The sequence below is a fragment of the Theobroma umbraticum genome, unplaced genomic scaffold (genome assembly GCF_002168275.2).
Source record: "Theobroma umbraticum cultivar Fairchild unplaced genomic scaffold, ASM216827v3 scaffold_56.0, whole genome shotgun sequence".
NCBI classification, from domain to species: Eukaryota; Viridiplantae; Streptophyta; class Magnoliopsida; order Malvales; family Malvaceae; genus Theobroma; species Theobroma umbraticum.
The window spans coordinates 8,969,829-8,986,284 of NW_018397256.1; the positions used below are offsets into that span (position 1 = coordinate 8,969,829).

The following is a 16,456-nucleotide window of genomic DNA, read 5'->3' on the forward strand; positions in this document are numbered from 1 at the left end:
ATTCGGCTCCGTTAAAAAGTGAAAATAAAAATAAAATTGGCGCTGAAAGGGCTTAGATGTTCGCTGACTTGGAAGGCTAAAAGTACTAGTACCAGTAAAAACCAAGATCCAAGAACCAGGCAAATGCTTGATTTACGTCTGGCCAAAAATAAAACAAGGAGGGATTGTACGAGAGTGAAGTGTAAACGTGTAACAAATGCTTGAATTTTGTAGTATTACAATCACTTATCTGGTTTCACAAAAGGTATTGGTTGTTTGATTTAGTAAATGTGTGTTCTAATAACTAGTAGTAGCATTGAATGCTTTTCTTCTGTTTTATTTTTGCTGATTAACAATAATTAAATAAAATGAATTATAGTATTTGGTTATGGAAATAATTTGAAATTTTTTGATAATACAGTAAAAAATATAACTGCAACTGCACAAAAGGCCCTTGATCGAGTCCAAGGTACACAAAAATATTCATGAACACAGATCTTCATCTTATCTTATACTACTAAGATATAAAAAGCTGTTAATATAGAAACCTCATACGGATTCAGCAGAGTGAAATTCTGAACAAAAGTGGATAGGAACATTCGGCAAAGCTCCATTAATCCATGTTGAACTGTGGTCAAAGTCTACGCCTTACCAAGATCGTAAAGACTCGTCAGACGGTGAGAGTGAAAGACAAAGATGATAGCATTTGTTCCAATGGTATTGAGTCAACCAAGTCAAATTGCAACGTAGGGTCTGGCTAAGACAGAAAGCGCTGCCTCCTACCTCCTGCATTCTAAAAGACGACACTACTAACAGTAGTTCTTCTTTTAAGTCAACAAAAACAACACTGAATAACGAGACCCAAAAGAGAACGAATAAATTCTCAAGTCTCACAAATTTACCAAATGTCTTGGGGGAAATGGAAATAATAAGCATAGCACTGACTATTTAAGTCCTAGCTGTCCCCTTAACACTTCCCTCAATTTACAGAAAACGCATGCTCCATGCAAACCACTACTAAAAATCCTACCCTTACTAATATGCATCTCCCATTCGGTCTCTTCCCACACCACGCCGATCCTCTCGTCCTCGTTCCAAGTACATATCGCGACGATATTCTTTTGGTGGAGGAGCACCCCGGACTGGTGATCTGCTCCTCTCTCTCACATCACGTGGCCACCTTCCTCGGGGAGGGAGCTGTGGAGGTGGAGGTGGAGATGGTGGTCGCCTTTCATACCCTTTCCTCTCATTGAAGAAGTTCTCTCTTCCACGATCCCGATGTCCCCAATCCATTGGCATTGGCCTGTCAAATCTATTTCTCCCCCTGTAGTCATCATCTAGAAAATCCAGCCTATCTCTACGCATGCTATGATCAGAAAACCTGCCTTCATGCCTTGGAGGTGGTGGACCACCAGCTCCAAACTCTCTGGGGCCCTCCCTAGCCCAACCACGTGGAGGAGATCTAAAGCCATTCATATTCCTGCCAGGCGGTGATAGATCCATGGGAGAGCCAGGAAAGCGCCTGGGAGGAGCATGTGAAGGTGGAGGACCAGGATAGCCTCCACGAGGACTTCCCACAGGTGCATATCGAAATCTCCTGCAGTTGTTACAGTATTCTCTCCTTGCAAAGTTTAAGTTTCTACATCTGAGACATGGCAAGGACATAAAGTAAAACGGCAATGTCAGATGCTTCAAAGTTGTAAGTGCATAAAGGTGCGTATGGCATCACAGGACAGTGTGGTGGGGAGAAGGGCATCACAGGACAGTGTGGTGGGGAGCCCCTTCCGCCGCACCAGAACCCCCTTTTTACTCCAATTGCCACTGGAGCCCCACCACACTGTGCTGTGGTGCCAAGCAGCACTTAAGAAAAGGCAATAAACAGAAAATAGAATCTGTCATCTGTGCTAGGAAAGCAGAACAAAACTTCAAAACGTTGAGATTTATAACTCTTTCTAATTAACATAAGTTCATCGATGAACATAAAATTACACAATCTAGGTTTCTTCTTAATTTTGAAGGACAATGATCAGCACAAGAGTGCCTCAATTGATATAAAATTAATAAACAGGGAAAAGAAAATGTGTTATAAAAAATGCAACACAAGAAGCATAAAAATATTTAAAAGAGGAAAACTAGAAACAAAATTCACATCATGAAGGTCATAACTTACAAAGGATCTGGGCAGACCCAGTCTCCTTCCCTTGGACGCACGTTAGGATTATTTCTAGTCATGCCTTCACCTCTGAAGGCTCCAGGACCATATCCAGCCCCATCAAAACCTCTGCCGAGTGGCCTGCCACCACCCGGTCCTCGATTATAAGGAGGTGAAGAGTCTCGATATCTACCAGGATCCCTCCCATTACCAAAATCACGGCTTCGTGATGGGCCACCTGAGCGATCAAAATTGGAACCATAACGGTGATCTGCATCCCTACGACGTACAGGGGAACTAGAACCTGCACGAATTCTATATCCTGGAAAAAAGCCAATAATGCCTATAGATAAGCAAAATCCAATTACATAAGGGAAATATAATGGAATATGATGTATTTATGATGTCGGAATCCATATGGCCAATGAAATGTCCAAATGACCAATAAAATAAAGTTTGCAAGGACAGTTACCACTGATCAAGATCTCCTCATCATGGGTATGGAAAGAAAAATCCAGAATAGAAGGGAATACTTATTTCAAACGTTAACTGTCCTTGTTACTTTTGAAACACAACATTTTACCAGTACATAAGCAGGGGCAACGAGCAAATCTAAACCATGAGTATTACCAGTATCCGATGCACATTAGAACAGCTCACAGTCCTCAGGGAAGATATGAGATCAAGTTTTCCTAGATCGCCAAACCCATTTATCTTGTAACTTTACATGCTTAAAGATGGATTATCAACCTAAAAATATGAACTATCAACCCCAAAATCATAAATCTGGAGCAACCACGTTTGATGCAGCAGGGAGGTAGAAGTGGGAAAAGAGTGGCATCCACTTCTGCAGCATGTAGATAATAAAATGTACATACACCTAATACAAGACAGTCCAACACAAAAACCTTTAACCACCACAATTTAAACCAAAAACTGTCGTCCAAATTGCCTTATTCTGAGCAATGAAGCAAAACTAAGGGAAGTAAACCACCAAATAATATCCACCCATGTGGAAATAGATTAACCAGTAAGTCAACAGCTACCAAATGGTCTGCTTTTCTGAATAGCTGGTCTCACCACACTGTTTGAAAAGGCTCCACCAAGCACCCAAAACATGACTTGCAAGCAAACAACAATAAGAGTTACCACCCAAACCTGAGTGTACTATCCCTATACACAGCCTGGTGGGTAGAAAGTAGAAACCAGCAGGGCTTCTTCAATCCCAAGGAGCAATGCATCATTCACTGACCACTTTTTATATATGCTTATATCTCCAGTAACTTTCTCCACCAGCTTAACTACTCAATTAAACACAAATAACAAAAACACACAGGACGCCTTGAGAAGATAGAATTTAATGCATGAAGGAAATTCCACAATATCCCAAGCACTTGTAAAGACTACTACTAACCACAAGAAATTATTATTCTAGAGCCATCTAAACAAAACCTACTTACCCATCCTCGAAAAAAAGAAAAAATAAAATAAAAACCATAAGCAAACCAAGTAAAACTCCACCCCAAACGCTCCATTGCCGGTTACCAGATACTCCACCATCAAGCACTGCCATAAATTAACAAAACTAACAAAAGTCTAAGAGAGCAGAGCTCCATTCCCACCAAAAATTTAGTTATCATGGTCCAATACTGTCTTCTATTAATACATACACCGAAGCCCATGACCACACTAGTTTTTCCAGCCAAGAGACCAACCTTACCATTGAGCAGATCCAAAACTTTGATGTTGTCAGTATTCTGATTCCCAGACCATGCTTTGCAACGATCTTGAAACACTTAACCACAAACCTCTTAAATAGACATTTAAAATTAGCATTTCAAATTATATATGATATTCTATTGAACCCAACCCATAGTCACTATCTTCAAACTCTTGCCCAAGCTGAGACAAGTGATAATAGCTTCAAAACCGAGATGTAATAGCTTGTCTTTAGTGATCAGCACCACAAGTTCATTCATCATACCCAACACACATAGATGGCATTTGGCACAAAACATTAACCCCTTTAACACAAAAAAACAATAAACCCCAACAATGATCCATGATTGCACTCACACCAACATGCCTTCGTCAAGACCCAAGTTCTTGCAGGCAACATTCACAGCTGTAACACACAACAGGAAAATTTATTCGCAACTCGATACTCCATAAGGGTATTAGATCCACATGCTCGACATGCAACATAAGGAAGAAATAACAGGTTGTAAAAACCCATCTGTTATGTAATTAGTTCATAGTCATTGAACAAAATACAATGTAATTAGTACATTTATGTACAACCATCTGTCATGCTTATATCAGATTCAGATATGTCATATAGCATCATGGTAAGAGGAATATTGAAACAACACATACAGGACAGATTACAGGACATTGCAATACAAACATAAACAAAGCCCTTTCTATGACCTATTGTCACAAAGATACATTCATACGAAGTACAAAACAAACTGCAATTATGCTGTTTCCCTAACAACTGAGTTTCCTCTCTCAGGAACATTAATCATACAGGTGCCCCTAAATTCACTCAGTAACCTATCAATCATCTAGAAACTCCTAAAAAGCACAAATCGTGCATAAATCCACTGGAAATGTAAATTGGCATTGAATTAAAGTCATTTAAATTCACCAATGCCTTCTATAAAGCTGCAAACTCAATCACACAGTAAATTGCTCATTTCACTTTAGATTCCAAATCCTACTTCGATCTAGGGTTTCAAATCACATGATTCATTTTGCTTTCAATTAAAGCAATGCCGCAAAAGTAGCTTGGATTCTACACTGTCAGTAGATTAATAAAAATATTGAAACAAAGTCAAACAATAAACAAAGAATTGATTAATAAATTAACAAGGAGAGAAAAAAAAAAGAGAAAGAAAGAAAAACGAACCAGGTTCATCGTTGTATCGATCAGAGCGAGAATAAGGAGGCGGCTCACGACGGACCTCTCCAGGCTCGTAATCGCTACCACCACCACGGCCTCCTCCTCCACCCCCACCGCCATCAGCTCCGTCGCTGGCCGAAGGCCGCACAACGAGGCTGCTAAGTAGCGGCTGGTGATGCGACATCTTTTGGTCCTTGTCTCTAGACCCCATTTCTCTCTCTCTTTTTCCTTCCCTTTGTGTGGGAGCGCTCGTCTGACACCCGATCGAGCAGAGATTTCGGATACCGCGGTACGGGTGGGGTATAAAAACCCTAGCGCCACGTATTTGGTTTTTGGCCGTGAATTTACGTGAGCGGCGGTACTTTTTTTATATTTGCAAAAGAATACAAAGACTAGTCCGTTTTGGCCCCGATGCTTCCTTTTGTTTTGGAAATAGCCCCCGATTCTTCTCAATTTTATACTTTGTTCCTCAAATTTTCCTGTTTATTACGTATAATTCCTTTTGATTGACATAACACTAAAGTTTTCGTCAAAATTTTAGGTGCTCTCTTTGACTTCTATTAACTAAACTAAAATACTCTTCTTATGTTACAGAATTACATTTTTTGTCTCGCTTATATTATCTTCATAGCATGTTTCTAAAAGTATATTGTCTTGTTGACACGTACATACTATTAATTGTATACATATTGAATAAATAAGTAATTAAATAAGATGATAACACTCAAATTTACATCTCTTCGATTTTTTATTTTCGGAGAATATTTTATTCATCCGTCATAACTAAATTTCATGTATTTATTCTTGCATTGACCCCTTCTTTGGGTTTAAAATCTCAATTAAAGATTACTTTAAAAATATAGTTTGATAAAATGCCAAGCTAACTCTTAATTTCTATTTATTTTTTAAAAATTTGAATGTTTTATTTGACAATCTCATTTTTGTAACTTTTTAATAAAAATAAAAATTTTATATTCCACTCAATGTCGTGTCTTTTTTATAATATTGTCACTCTTTAGATAAATGATAAAGACTAAGGTTTCAAGTCTCCCTAAATGATCCCTTTTCAAGCTCAATTTATTGTTACCAATCAACTTTGTCCTACCTGAAATTCATTGTCATGACTAGGTATTGATAGAATGTTTTCGATGTTATTATTTTGCTCATTTCCTTTTCCTTTTTCTTGTTAAATTACATTTCTTTTTTAGAGTATAAAAGTTTCATTAAGTCTAGTGTCGCAAGTCAAAATTTAAATTTAACTTCATGTCATCTTAAGTTATGACCTATGATATTTTGTATCAAAATAGACTTAAATCTTCATTGATGTAGATTCCATAAAAGATACAAGGATCAAGGTAAACTCAGACTAGTATAAGAGTCCTCTTCCTCTGCAAGTAAATAACCAATGCAACAAAGGCAGTACACAATTTGGTGAGGTATAATATCACGGTTCTCACATCTGTAAAAAATAAGATGGATTTTAGATATATAAATATAGGTATTCCACTAAGAGTCTTAGGTGACTTATAAGCGGTGATGCTGCATACTCCATTAGATTAGCTTTTTGGGGAAAATGTAATACTCTCGTAACAAGTGGTATTAAAGTAAACCGAACCTTGACATGATAAGTGGTATTAGAGCAAATCCAACTTTGACCCAATTTTACGCTAAGCACTTCAAAGGGGAGGCAAATAGGGTGGCTGATGGCGAAGATGACGTTGTTCGATTGAGTGGGTGAGGATGTCCCACCTAATGCTTTGGGAAGAAAGTATGCAAGGTACTTCTAAATATCTCACATCGAGCAGGTAGGGGAGTCTTAGGTAACTTATAAGCGATGACGTTACACACCTTATTAGGTTAGCCTTTTAAGAAAAGGATAATAACTCCGTAACAAGTGGCTTTAGAATAGACCAGCCCTTGATCTAATTCCACTCCAAGCACCTCGAGGGGGAGGCAGGCATGGTAAACGACGACGACGAGGGTGTCGTCAAATTAAGTGGGTGGGGATGTTACGCTTAGCACTTCAGGAAGGAAATAGGTAAAGTGCTTCCAAAATCCCACATCAGGCAAGTATGGGAATCTTGAGTGACTTACAAATAGTGGTCTAGGGTTGTCAACATGTAAGGTACTTATTAATTTCGAGGTACCCAAACCCTAACCCTATAAAAAATAAAATACCCAAATCTTATTAACTACTTGAATATTTTTAAAAATTATTACTCTAACCCTAATCCTAATACGTCTCCACTATCCTATAATTACTCTAATCCGTTTAAAAACTTGATTATGTAAAAAAATTATTAAAATGTTATTAATAGGTACCCAATTACCCAAGTCGAAATCCATACTCATATCCATATACAATAATATTTTTCTTATATATTCTATATAATTTGTTAATAATTAAATTAACAAAAACAAAAAAATAATAAAATTTAAATTTAAATAATTAAAAATAAATATCTCAAACATAATTAATAATTTATAAATTATAATTTTTGTAATGTTAATACAAAATAGAAAGTAAATATGTCTATATTTAAAGTGTATACATATTAAAAGTATTTTAGTATATATATAATAGTAATTATATTTTTTATAAATGAACTAAAATGTATACAAAGTATATATATTAAAAGACATTACAAGTCAATTAATATATCATAGTTTCATTAATTTATTTAATTAACTACATAAGTTTGTCCTTAATTACATGGAAATTAAAAAAAAACTAAGTTTTAAAACTGCCTTAATATCACAACTTCCCTTTAGATTTATATATTATAAGTTTATATAAACAAGAGTATATACATTATAATTAATAATTTTATAAATTATAAATTTTTTAATGTTAATAAAAAATAGAAAGTAAACATATTTATATCAAAAGTATATATATATATATATAATAGTAATTATATTCCTTTTCAATATAATATGATATTCATATTATTTAAACATAATTAATAATTTAATATTTTTTAATTTAAATATATTAATGTCATCACATTAATAATTAGAGTAACCATACTTCTCATATATTTGTTAGATTTTAATAAAAAGAATTTCTTGTAAAGCTGGTAAAATTTGTATTTTTAATTTAATTATTAAAATAATAATAAAAAATTTATAAATAATAATCCGGTAGCGGATACTTAATGGGTGGTACCTGAACTTGTCTTAAACTCAGTTATAGGATACCCTAACCCTATATAACTTAATTGGTATCCATAAATACCTTGTAATAGAGTATTCATTGCCATCCCTACTTTGTGGCACTGCATACCTCATTAGGTTATCTTTTTGCGAATATGGTATTGGCCACGCAACAAGAATGTCACAGATCCCACATTAATAAAAAACAAGATGGGTCTTGGGTATATAAGTATGAGTCTTCTATTATCTATCAAGCATATTTTTTGGATTAAAAATGTAGATATGTGATTTATAAGCTTATTTAAACTCTATGTTATTATATGTTATTATATGTTACTAAAACTTTACTTCCACATTAGTAAAAATTTTATTATATGTTATTATTATATGATAATAAATTTTTTTATAAATTTATATATATTGTTATAGTTCATTCATAAAATTAAGAACACTGACATACATTACATACTTTTTATAACATGAAATTTTGAGATTTTAATCGTTGGTACATCTATTTCATTATACATATTGCTTTTGGATATATGAAAAGAATTTGCTTACCTTACTCTATCCTTTTTGGATGTTTGATTCAATATGGGATTGCCAATCCTGTTAAAAAAAAAAAAACAGTATACAAATCTATTATAGAAGGTTACAAAGGTAAAACTTGCCATAAACCTAAATCCTAATAGCTCGATGATTAACTTATTTACACCACTACCAGAGTGGCAGCGTCGTAAATCAACGAAACTGCAAGGTGCTATAAGGATAAGGACATTGGCACTACCTTACCTTATTGAACGACGACTTCCACAGGGCACAGACCAGGAGTCTTCCTTGCTGCAATAATTCAAACTTCTCTCATTTCTGGACGCTTGCCACTTGTCCTGCTTACGACCGTGAAATAAAATTCCCCATACACTAATTGACTAAACTACCCCCATCAACATCTCCTTCCACCGACCTGTCACGTTCAACTTGAAGACAGGTGTCCACCTGGAAAAAAAACAATCGCAACACCGAATCGAAACCCCGTTTCTTCTCGATCGCGACAGTGACAGTGAGATAGTAAATAACGTTTTTTTTAAGACTTAAATTTGATTTCCCAGCTGGGCAAATTTGTTTTTTAGCTACTAACAAACTTAATTAAACAAAAAAAGGATTTATTAAGTAGCATTAGCAACCTTGTTTCTTTCCCGTGCTTTTTAATAGAGTCTAGTTCGCTGTAGAAAAAGAACCATTGCCTTTGCTCTGTTTCCTTGCAGCAGTTTTTAAGGAACCTCCAGTCCCCACTCCTCACAACCCCCGGCGCACGTTAGCCCCTAAGCGCACCTCTCTTTTTTTTACATTTTCCTTTACTTATAAGTAACTCCAGAGCTTTCTCTTTTTCGCGAAATTTCGTAACCTTACAGTGAAATTGTCACCAAAACTGTATGCTGATTACGTACGGCAGATCTATCAAATCATCTTAAGCGAGGTGATTTTAATTTTAACTTTTTTTCATCGAATATTAACTTTTTTAGCGTTAATCTTCGTTGGATTTCTTTTAAGTGATCATTTTGTTGTGCAATTTTTACTGTGATTTTATATTTCTGTAAGTTATTTGGTTTGATTGATGAAGGCGATCAATTATAGTTTCATAGGTTTAGTTTGGTTTACTACGAAGATCATCTGTTTTTCCTTTTCCTTCTGTTTGGTTGTTAAGAAAATCAAGGAAAAGAGCCTTTCAAAAAAAAAAATCAAGGAAAAGAGAAAATGAAGTGAGTTTTGAACGGTAAGGATAGAAGTTAGCTTAATTTTCAGATTTTTAGTGTCAACTTAGTGAAAGTGGGAGGTAAGTTTTTGTGTTATTATGATAGCAATAGAGAGTCGTTTGCTTTTTATTGACCCTAACTGCGATCTAAACAGTTCTCTTTCAGATTAATCTTCGTTACGAACTGTAGATTGAGATTTTGTTTGACTTGTTTTGAATGATGGAAATTGGCCCAAATACAAGCTGTTGAATGGGAATTTGTTTTAAGTTTTGTATTAAAGCTCTAATACAGGCAAATAAACAGAGCTTTGAATGTTAGGTGTTCTTTGATGAATGAAGGAAATGAGATTTTGACGTTAAATGCTAATTTATGTGCAATGTGACTGTAAATCCTTACCAAGAGTAGCGAGATCAAGTGATTTGAAGGCCGGAGCTGGCTGCTTTAGTTTGGCATGTGGGGACGTCAACGTGAAGCATTCTCAATGTACAAGAGGTTGTCATCAAGAGATCATTCAACTGTAATGGATGTAGAAGAGAATTCAGGTAAATTTATCTATTGACTAGCTGAGGGTCTCTGCACAGCCATGGTTGTCTAGTTGATAGACCCAGAACCAACAAACTCAGTTCGATTCTAATTGCCTGAAGCGCTCACTGGTATTTATCCCATGTTGCGTCTTTCTGAATTCTGTATGCAGAAAATATTTAACCAATGGCAGGATTTTGGAATTTGTTTTTCTTCTTTTTTAGCACTACATGTTCCAGTTGTATAGTTCTTTTGCTTTCTTTTTAGTTCACCCTTCAGAAATTTGCATTTGGTGATCCATGATGTGAAAAACAGATTAAAAAAAATTGAGGTTGTTTTAGGATATCTAATTAATTTCCTGGAAAATTATGAAAAGGGTTGCTTCAATGAATTCTTTAAAATTTTTTATGAGCATTCAAGTCATTTAAGAAGATTTTTGTGCTTAACTATTGTGTATGTTTAGCTCTCTTACAGAACAGCATGGATGTGGAAAGTACGAATCCTTCATGGAGGCTTTCTTTCCCGCATGTACTAGTGGCAACCATATCTTCATTCCTATTTGGCTACCACCTTGGGTTCGTGTTCTATATAAAACTGTCATCTCTATCTCATTTTCCTGCTTATTCTTTTTGATTGGTTAACATGACTAGATGTTTATGGTTTGCATATTGACTATTCTATACAGGGTAGTTAATGAACCGCTTGAGAGCATCTCTTTAGATTTAGGTTTCAGTGGGAATACTCTGGCTGAAGGTGACAACTTTTTCCCATCTTTCTTTTCTTTTCCTTTCTGACTTTCACATCTAAGGTCTAGACCTCAAACATAATTGGCTTTATTATAAAATGTTAAATGTAGGTCTGGTGGTGAGTACATGTTTGGGTGGTGCCCTTATTGGATCTTTGTTCAGTGGTTGGATTGCTGATGGTGTTGGGCGCCGTAGGGCGTTTCAGTTGTGTGCTCTGCCTATGATTATTGGTGCTTCTACGAGGTAATATGCAATGGTAATCAAATGCTTGTGATGATTAATTTTTGTGCCGTGCTCTTGTCTTTCTTACTGACTGCTGTGTTCTTTTTTTTATTTCCTAGTGCTGCTAATAATACCTTGCAATTTGAATTTGACACCCTCCCTTTTGTGATATATTAGTTTACTTTTGATGCATTGAATTATATGTTTTTTATATCAGAGAACAATGTATTAGAAATTTATCACCTTTGAGAAAAACTTATGTGTGACTTCAACTCTACTGTCTTGAATGAAGTTAGAATAGATAGGACCTTGATTAATACATGTTACATAATTATTTTTCTTCTATTTTGACCAGTGATAACTTTTTGCTCTTGCAACATTAGTTGTGTAGAGGTCATGTAGTGAACTTGTTAATATGTGATATACAGAGTATTTCCTTAATGTCCTAAGAAACTTTTATTTACTTGCTCTAGTCGCCACATGATTCTTTTCTCTCTGTTTCACTTTGTAAAGTCTGAGTTTATAAGGATAGCAATGGGACTCTGAAAAACAAAATTTTCATTTCAGTGCAACAACGAAAAATTTGGCGGGTATGCTCATTGGAAGGTTCTTAGTTGGGACTGGCATGGGGCTTGGTCCACCTGTTGCAGCCCTATATGTGACAGAGGTATCCACACTGTTAATTTTGTGGTGCATTAATTATCGAATTATATAGCACTCTCTTTTGTGCATGAACATAAAGTGTTTTTTTGTTACCTGATTTATGTACTCAATGCTTGTAGGTTTCCCCTGCTTCTGTGAGGGGTACTTTTGGAAGCTTCATCCAGATTGCAACATGTCTGGGACTTATGGGGGCTCTGTTTATTGGAATCCCTGTCAAAGACATTGCTGGCTGGTATGAATCATGCTTTAGGTAGAATTTTTTATAGATATGTTACTTTTCAGACTTATTTTGCTTAATTTGCTCAGGTGGCGCATTTGTTTTTGGGTCTCCACGATTCCTGCTGGGTTACTTGCATTTGCCATGATGTTTTGTGCTGAGAGTCCACATTGGTTATACAAGGTTTGCTCCCTCTTTTTCGTGATCTGCAATTTCAAATATTAACTATTCAATCTTAATAGTATCATATGACTATTGAAACAAAGCCTTGGATATTGATTCTTATCATAACTTTTTTCCCCTTAACTTTGCATTGCTCTAATTATCTGATTTTATGTAATATATTCTCCATGGGTGTATGTGTCGCTTCCTTGCTTTTATAGATGCAATTCATTGGTTAGAATCAGTATCAAGTTTTACTAGATCCCTTTCGGTTATGTTATTTATTCTTTGAATTTTGCTGCATAAAACAGTACCATTCTTCTATTGAAATGTTTCCGAAATGTGCCCACCACCAGTAGCATCCAACCAATTCGACAAAAACAGATTTTCAGTTTTGTTAAAGTTCAAATTGAAGTAAAATGCTTATATTGTCTTGGTGGTGTCACACAGCAAGGAAGAAGTGCTGAAGCTGAAGCTGAATTTGAGAGGCTTTTAGGTGGATCACATGTCAAATATGCCATGTTAGAATTATCCAAATTTGACAGAGGGGATGATGCAGAGACTGTGAAACTCTCAGAATTGCTCTATGGCTGCCATTTTAGAGGTAGTTATTACTCTTTAGGCTTTCTGAGCAGTTTTTTATTGGCACAATGCTTTAAAAAGTCCTGAACTATTCAAGAAAATTCAAATAAGCTCTTTTTCTATTATTGGATTCAATCAAGCTCTATACCTTTTTTTGGGCTCAAATATACTCTCATGACTAATTGTGGACTAATTACCGTTCGTCAAAATGAAATTTGTTAATTTATGCTCATGTGTTATTGACACGGCATGCTGACTTGTCATAGTAAAGGGGTTGAAATTGCCACGTGACAATGTCATTTTGCCACATCACCATCAACTACGACAAGTCAACATACCATGTGGCATAAAAATGACATGTGTCATTTTGACTAATGCCAATTAGTAAACCATTAGTCATAAAGATTTATTTGGTTCAAAATAAAGTACAAGAGCTTGACTGAACATAATAAAAATAAGCGTTTATTTGAATTTTCTTAAATAGTTTAGAAACTTTTTTTGTTTTATGCCTTTTTTCTTCTCTTCATTTTTTGCGTCTACAGCTGCTTTTGCTGTTGCCACCACTGTAGCTTCCTGTTCTGCTTTGATTTTTCCCTTTTAGGCTTTGTTATTCATGTTCTCCTTTTGCAGTTGTTTTTATTGGGTCAACCCTCTTTGCTTTACAACAGCTATCCGGTATAAATGCTGTATTTTATTTCTCTTCATCTGTATTTAAAAGTGCGGGAGTACCATCAGACCTTGCGAATGTGTTCATTGGAGTTGCAAATTTATCAGGTATACCTTTTTTCCTTAATATCTGTCTTGTGCATGTTGTATTATGGCATTTTGCCTTGTCTCATGATCTATGATTTTTCATTCATTGTAGGATCTATCATTGCGATGCTATTAATGGACAAACTTGGAAGAAAGGTGCTTCTTCTGTGGAGTTTCTTTGGCATGGTAAATATAATTCTTCTCACCAATTTTCTCCTGGAAAGCCCTTTCATGTATAAGTAGTATTCTAATAGAGCTCCATGACATGTATTCAGAGAAATGAATAAAAAAAAGGCATATGGTCTACCCATGGGCATCTGAATTTATATTCTTCAATGCTTTACACATGTTTTGTCTTTTGTGCCAAGAGAAAGGAGCCCTCCTTTGTTAAAAGTGTTCCATTGATCTCATTTTGAAATGAAATCGAAATGATTTTTTCTGTGAAAGAAGCTAGTATATCCTTCATAACAAGAACTATGGAAGTACAGTTATTTAGACTGCTGTTACTATGTTATGGATGGCTCAGCTAAAAGCAAATATATTTTCTTTTCTTGAATGCAAATTATGACAAGAAATTGGTATTTATGTGTGCATATGATTTACTCAGACTATATCAATGGTTCTTCAAGTCACTGCAGCAAATACTTATGTGTCAGGCTCTGGATCTTTATACCTATCAGTTGGCGGCATGCTAATGTAAGTATTGATTAAATTTACCTGTTTTTAAAAATCTCTCAACGCCAAGGTCTTACGCGGCGGAAAGTATTCAAAATCTGTAGAAGTCATAGTTGGAAATCTTGGTTGTAAGTTTAAATGTGTTTGGATCCTCAGAGGCTCAGACCTGACTTGACTCTGACCAATGAAATAAGCAAAAGCTTGGATGTGTAATTGAATGTCCTGCAAATAATGAAAAGATTATCAAAAATATTTAATACTAGTTTTTTATAAACCATGAGCAGAACTGTTAGTTTGATTATGTTCTTAATTATGGAGATATAAATTGCCTATGATGTAAAATGTTAGCCTTGGGTGCTGGAAGGCAATTAGAGATACAATTTCAGGATATGGACTCTAATTTGAACTATGTGCAGGTTCGTCTTAACATTTGCATTAGGAGCTGGTCCTGTTCCAGGTCTCCTTCTACCAGAAATTTTCCCTAGTCGAATCAGGGCAAAAGCTATGGCAGTCTGTATGTCAGTGCACTGGGTAATTTTCTTTTCTTTCCTTTCCTTTCATTTCATTGTTGGTTGTTTGCTTCTCTTCTTCCAAGAATGAATTTGTATCCTTGTGAGATGTGACAGCATTTGCAATCAAATTTAGTTACACTAGTTGGGATATCAAATTTTAGCAGAGAAATCAGAAATAGATCCCTGCTGCTGTATATCTTCTGATGGTTTTTGGTTGGTTGCTTCTGCACTGCTCTTCAGGTCATTAATTTCTTTGTGGGCTTGCTGTTCCTTCGTTTGCTGGAGCAACTTGGGCCACAGCTCTTATACTCGATGTTTGCAAGTGTTTGCATGATGGCTGTGGTCTTCGTTAAAAGGAATGTAGTGGAGACAAAAGGAAAATCTCTTCAAGAAATTGAGATAGCTCTTCTCCCACAGGAATAGAAGGTATATTTTCTTCTCAATTCAATCTTATTGATGAAGTGGCTGGTATAAGCTGATCTTACTTATATATAGAGCAACCAAAAATGAACCGCCCCAACATGTACAGCCGCATTTGCTTGTGCACACAAGCACATGGTGCTTGCGTTTGTGTGCATGCACACGTACCGTTGAGAGAGTTTCTTGTATATAATTCCTTCTCATTCGGTGGAATCGATTCATATGCAGGTCAAAACACAAACAAATGGCAAGGGCAGTAATTTTGACTGAACAATAGATCTCATGGAAACCAAGTTTGGCACCAGGCTGATGTTTGACGTGAAGTAATAGTTATAAATCCATCTGGCCCGTAATTCATCTGGGGCCAATTGTATTCTGTGGAGAGTTCATAATAGTGCGAGCGATGTATTCCGGTCTCAAATGATATTAGATGCGCTGTGTGTGTGACATTTTTTATAAAATCTTTATGGTTCAATTTGTTTTTGCTTGGTTCCGAGGTAAAATTTCATATCTTTCCATTTAGTATCAGAATTGACTTAGGGTAACGCGAGCTGCACTAAATTATATGCTTATAAATAATTAAAAAATATCATATGGTTATATATAATTATCTAAGAAAATTTTAGTAAAGTATATAAGATGTTAATGATGCTTTTTATTAATAATTAAATCAAAATTCTTTAACTGAAATAATTTCATTTTGAGTGATGAATTTATTTCAAGAACAGCGCGAGTGGCATTGAAAGAATCTGACAGCATTAACATTAATATATTCACCGCATGTATGCGCAATGCACACTGAAGCGCGTCAAAGGTGCTGCGTCCTGGACTGTTTTCAGTACCATTATTAACTTATTGTGGATGAATGGAGAGATTTGCCGTACATACGTCTGCAGTGAATCAAATTTAATTGCCCCAAATGTTTTTCTTCCTCGTTCACAGTAGTGTGCACACCTGCATACATATGTTTTATCCGCACTAATCAGCTGTAAAGCTATGTTGTTGTAGGTGGTTTGCCAAACGTTTCTTGCATCCA

General features: G+C 35.6%; 2 protein-coding genes across 9 annotated transcripts; one reads left to right on the top strand and one right to left on the bottom strand.

The window, feature by feature from the left end:
- Positions 1-663: 663 nt before the first annotated feature.
- LOC110411733 (RNA-binding protein-like protein) lies at positions 664-5,368 on the bottom strand. The gene is made up of 3 exons (XM_021422031.2): positions 5,043-5,368; positions 2,150-2,453; positions 664-1,624 (listed from the first exon to the last, which is right to left on the bottom strand). The coding sequence occupies exons 1-3, from the start codon at positions 5,245-5,247 to the stop codon at positions 1,015-1,017; spliced, it is 1,119 nt and encodes a 372-aa protein (XP_021277706.1). The 5' UTR covers positions 5,248-5,368; the 3' UTR covers positions 664-1,014.
- Positions 5,369-9,417: 4,049 nt separating this feature from the next.
- On the top strand, positions 9,418-15,901 carry LOC110410624 (putative plastidic glucose transporter 2). 8 transcript variants are annotated; one of them, XM_021420409.2, is made up of 15 exons: positions 9,418-9,669; positions 10,250-10,488; positions 10,932-11,043; positions 11,154-11,221; positions 11,325-11,457; positions 12,004-12,103; positions 12,219-12,331; positions 12,406-12,499; positions 12,929-13,082; positions 13,691-13,834; positions 13,926-13,999; positions 14,421-14,509; positions 14,905-15,019; positions 15,241-15,426; positions 15,649-15,901. In XM_021420409.2, exons 2-14 carry the CDS (start codon positions 10,398-10,400, stop codon positions 15,421-15,423), a joined length of 1,470 nt encoding a protein of 489 aa, XP_021276084.1. In that variant the 5' UTR covers positions 9,418-9,669; positions 10,250-10,397; the 3' UTR covers positions 15,424-15,426; positions 15,649-15,901. The 8 variants fall into 8 exon arrangements, with proteins under 8 accessions (XP_021276084.1, XP_021276083.1, XP_021276085.1 ...); XM_021420408.2 differs by having other exon boundaries at positions 10,265-10,488; XM_021420410.2 differs by having other exon boundaries at positions 10,347-10,488.
- Positions 15,902-16,456: the final 555 nt, after the last annotated feature.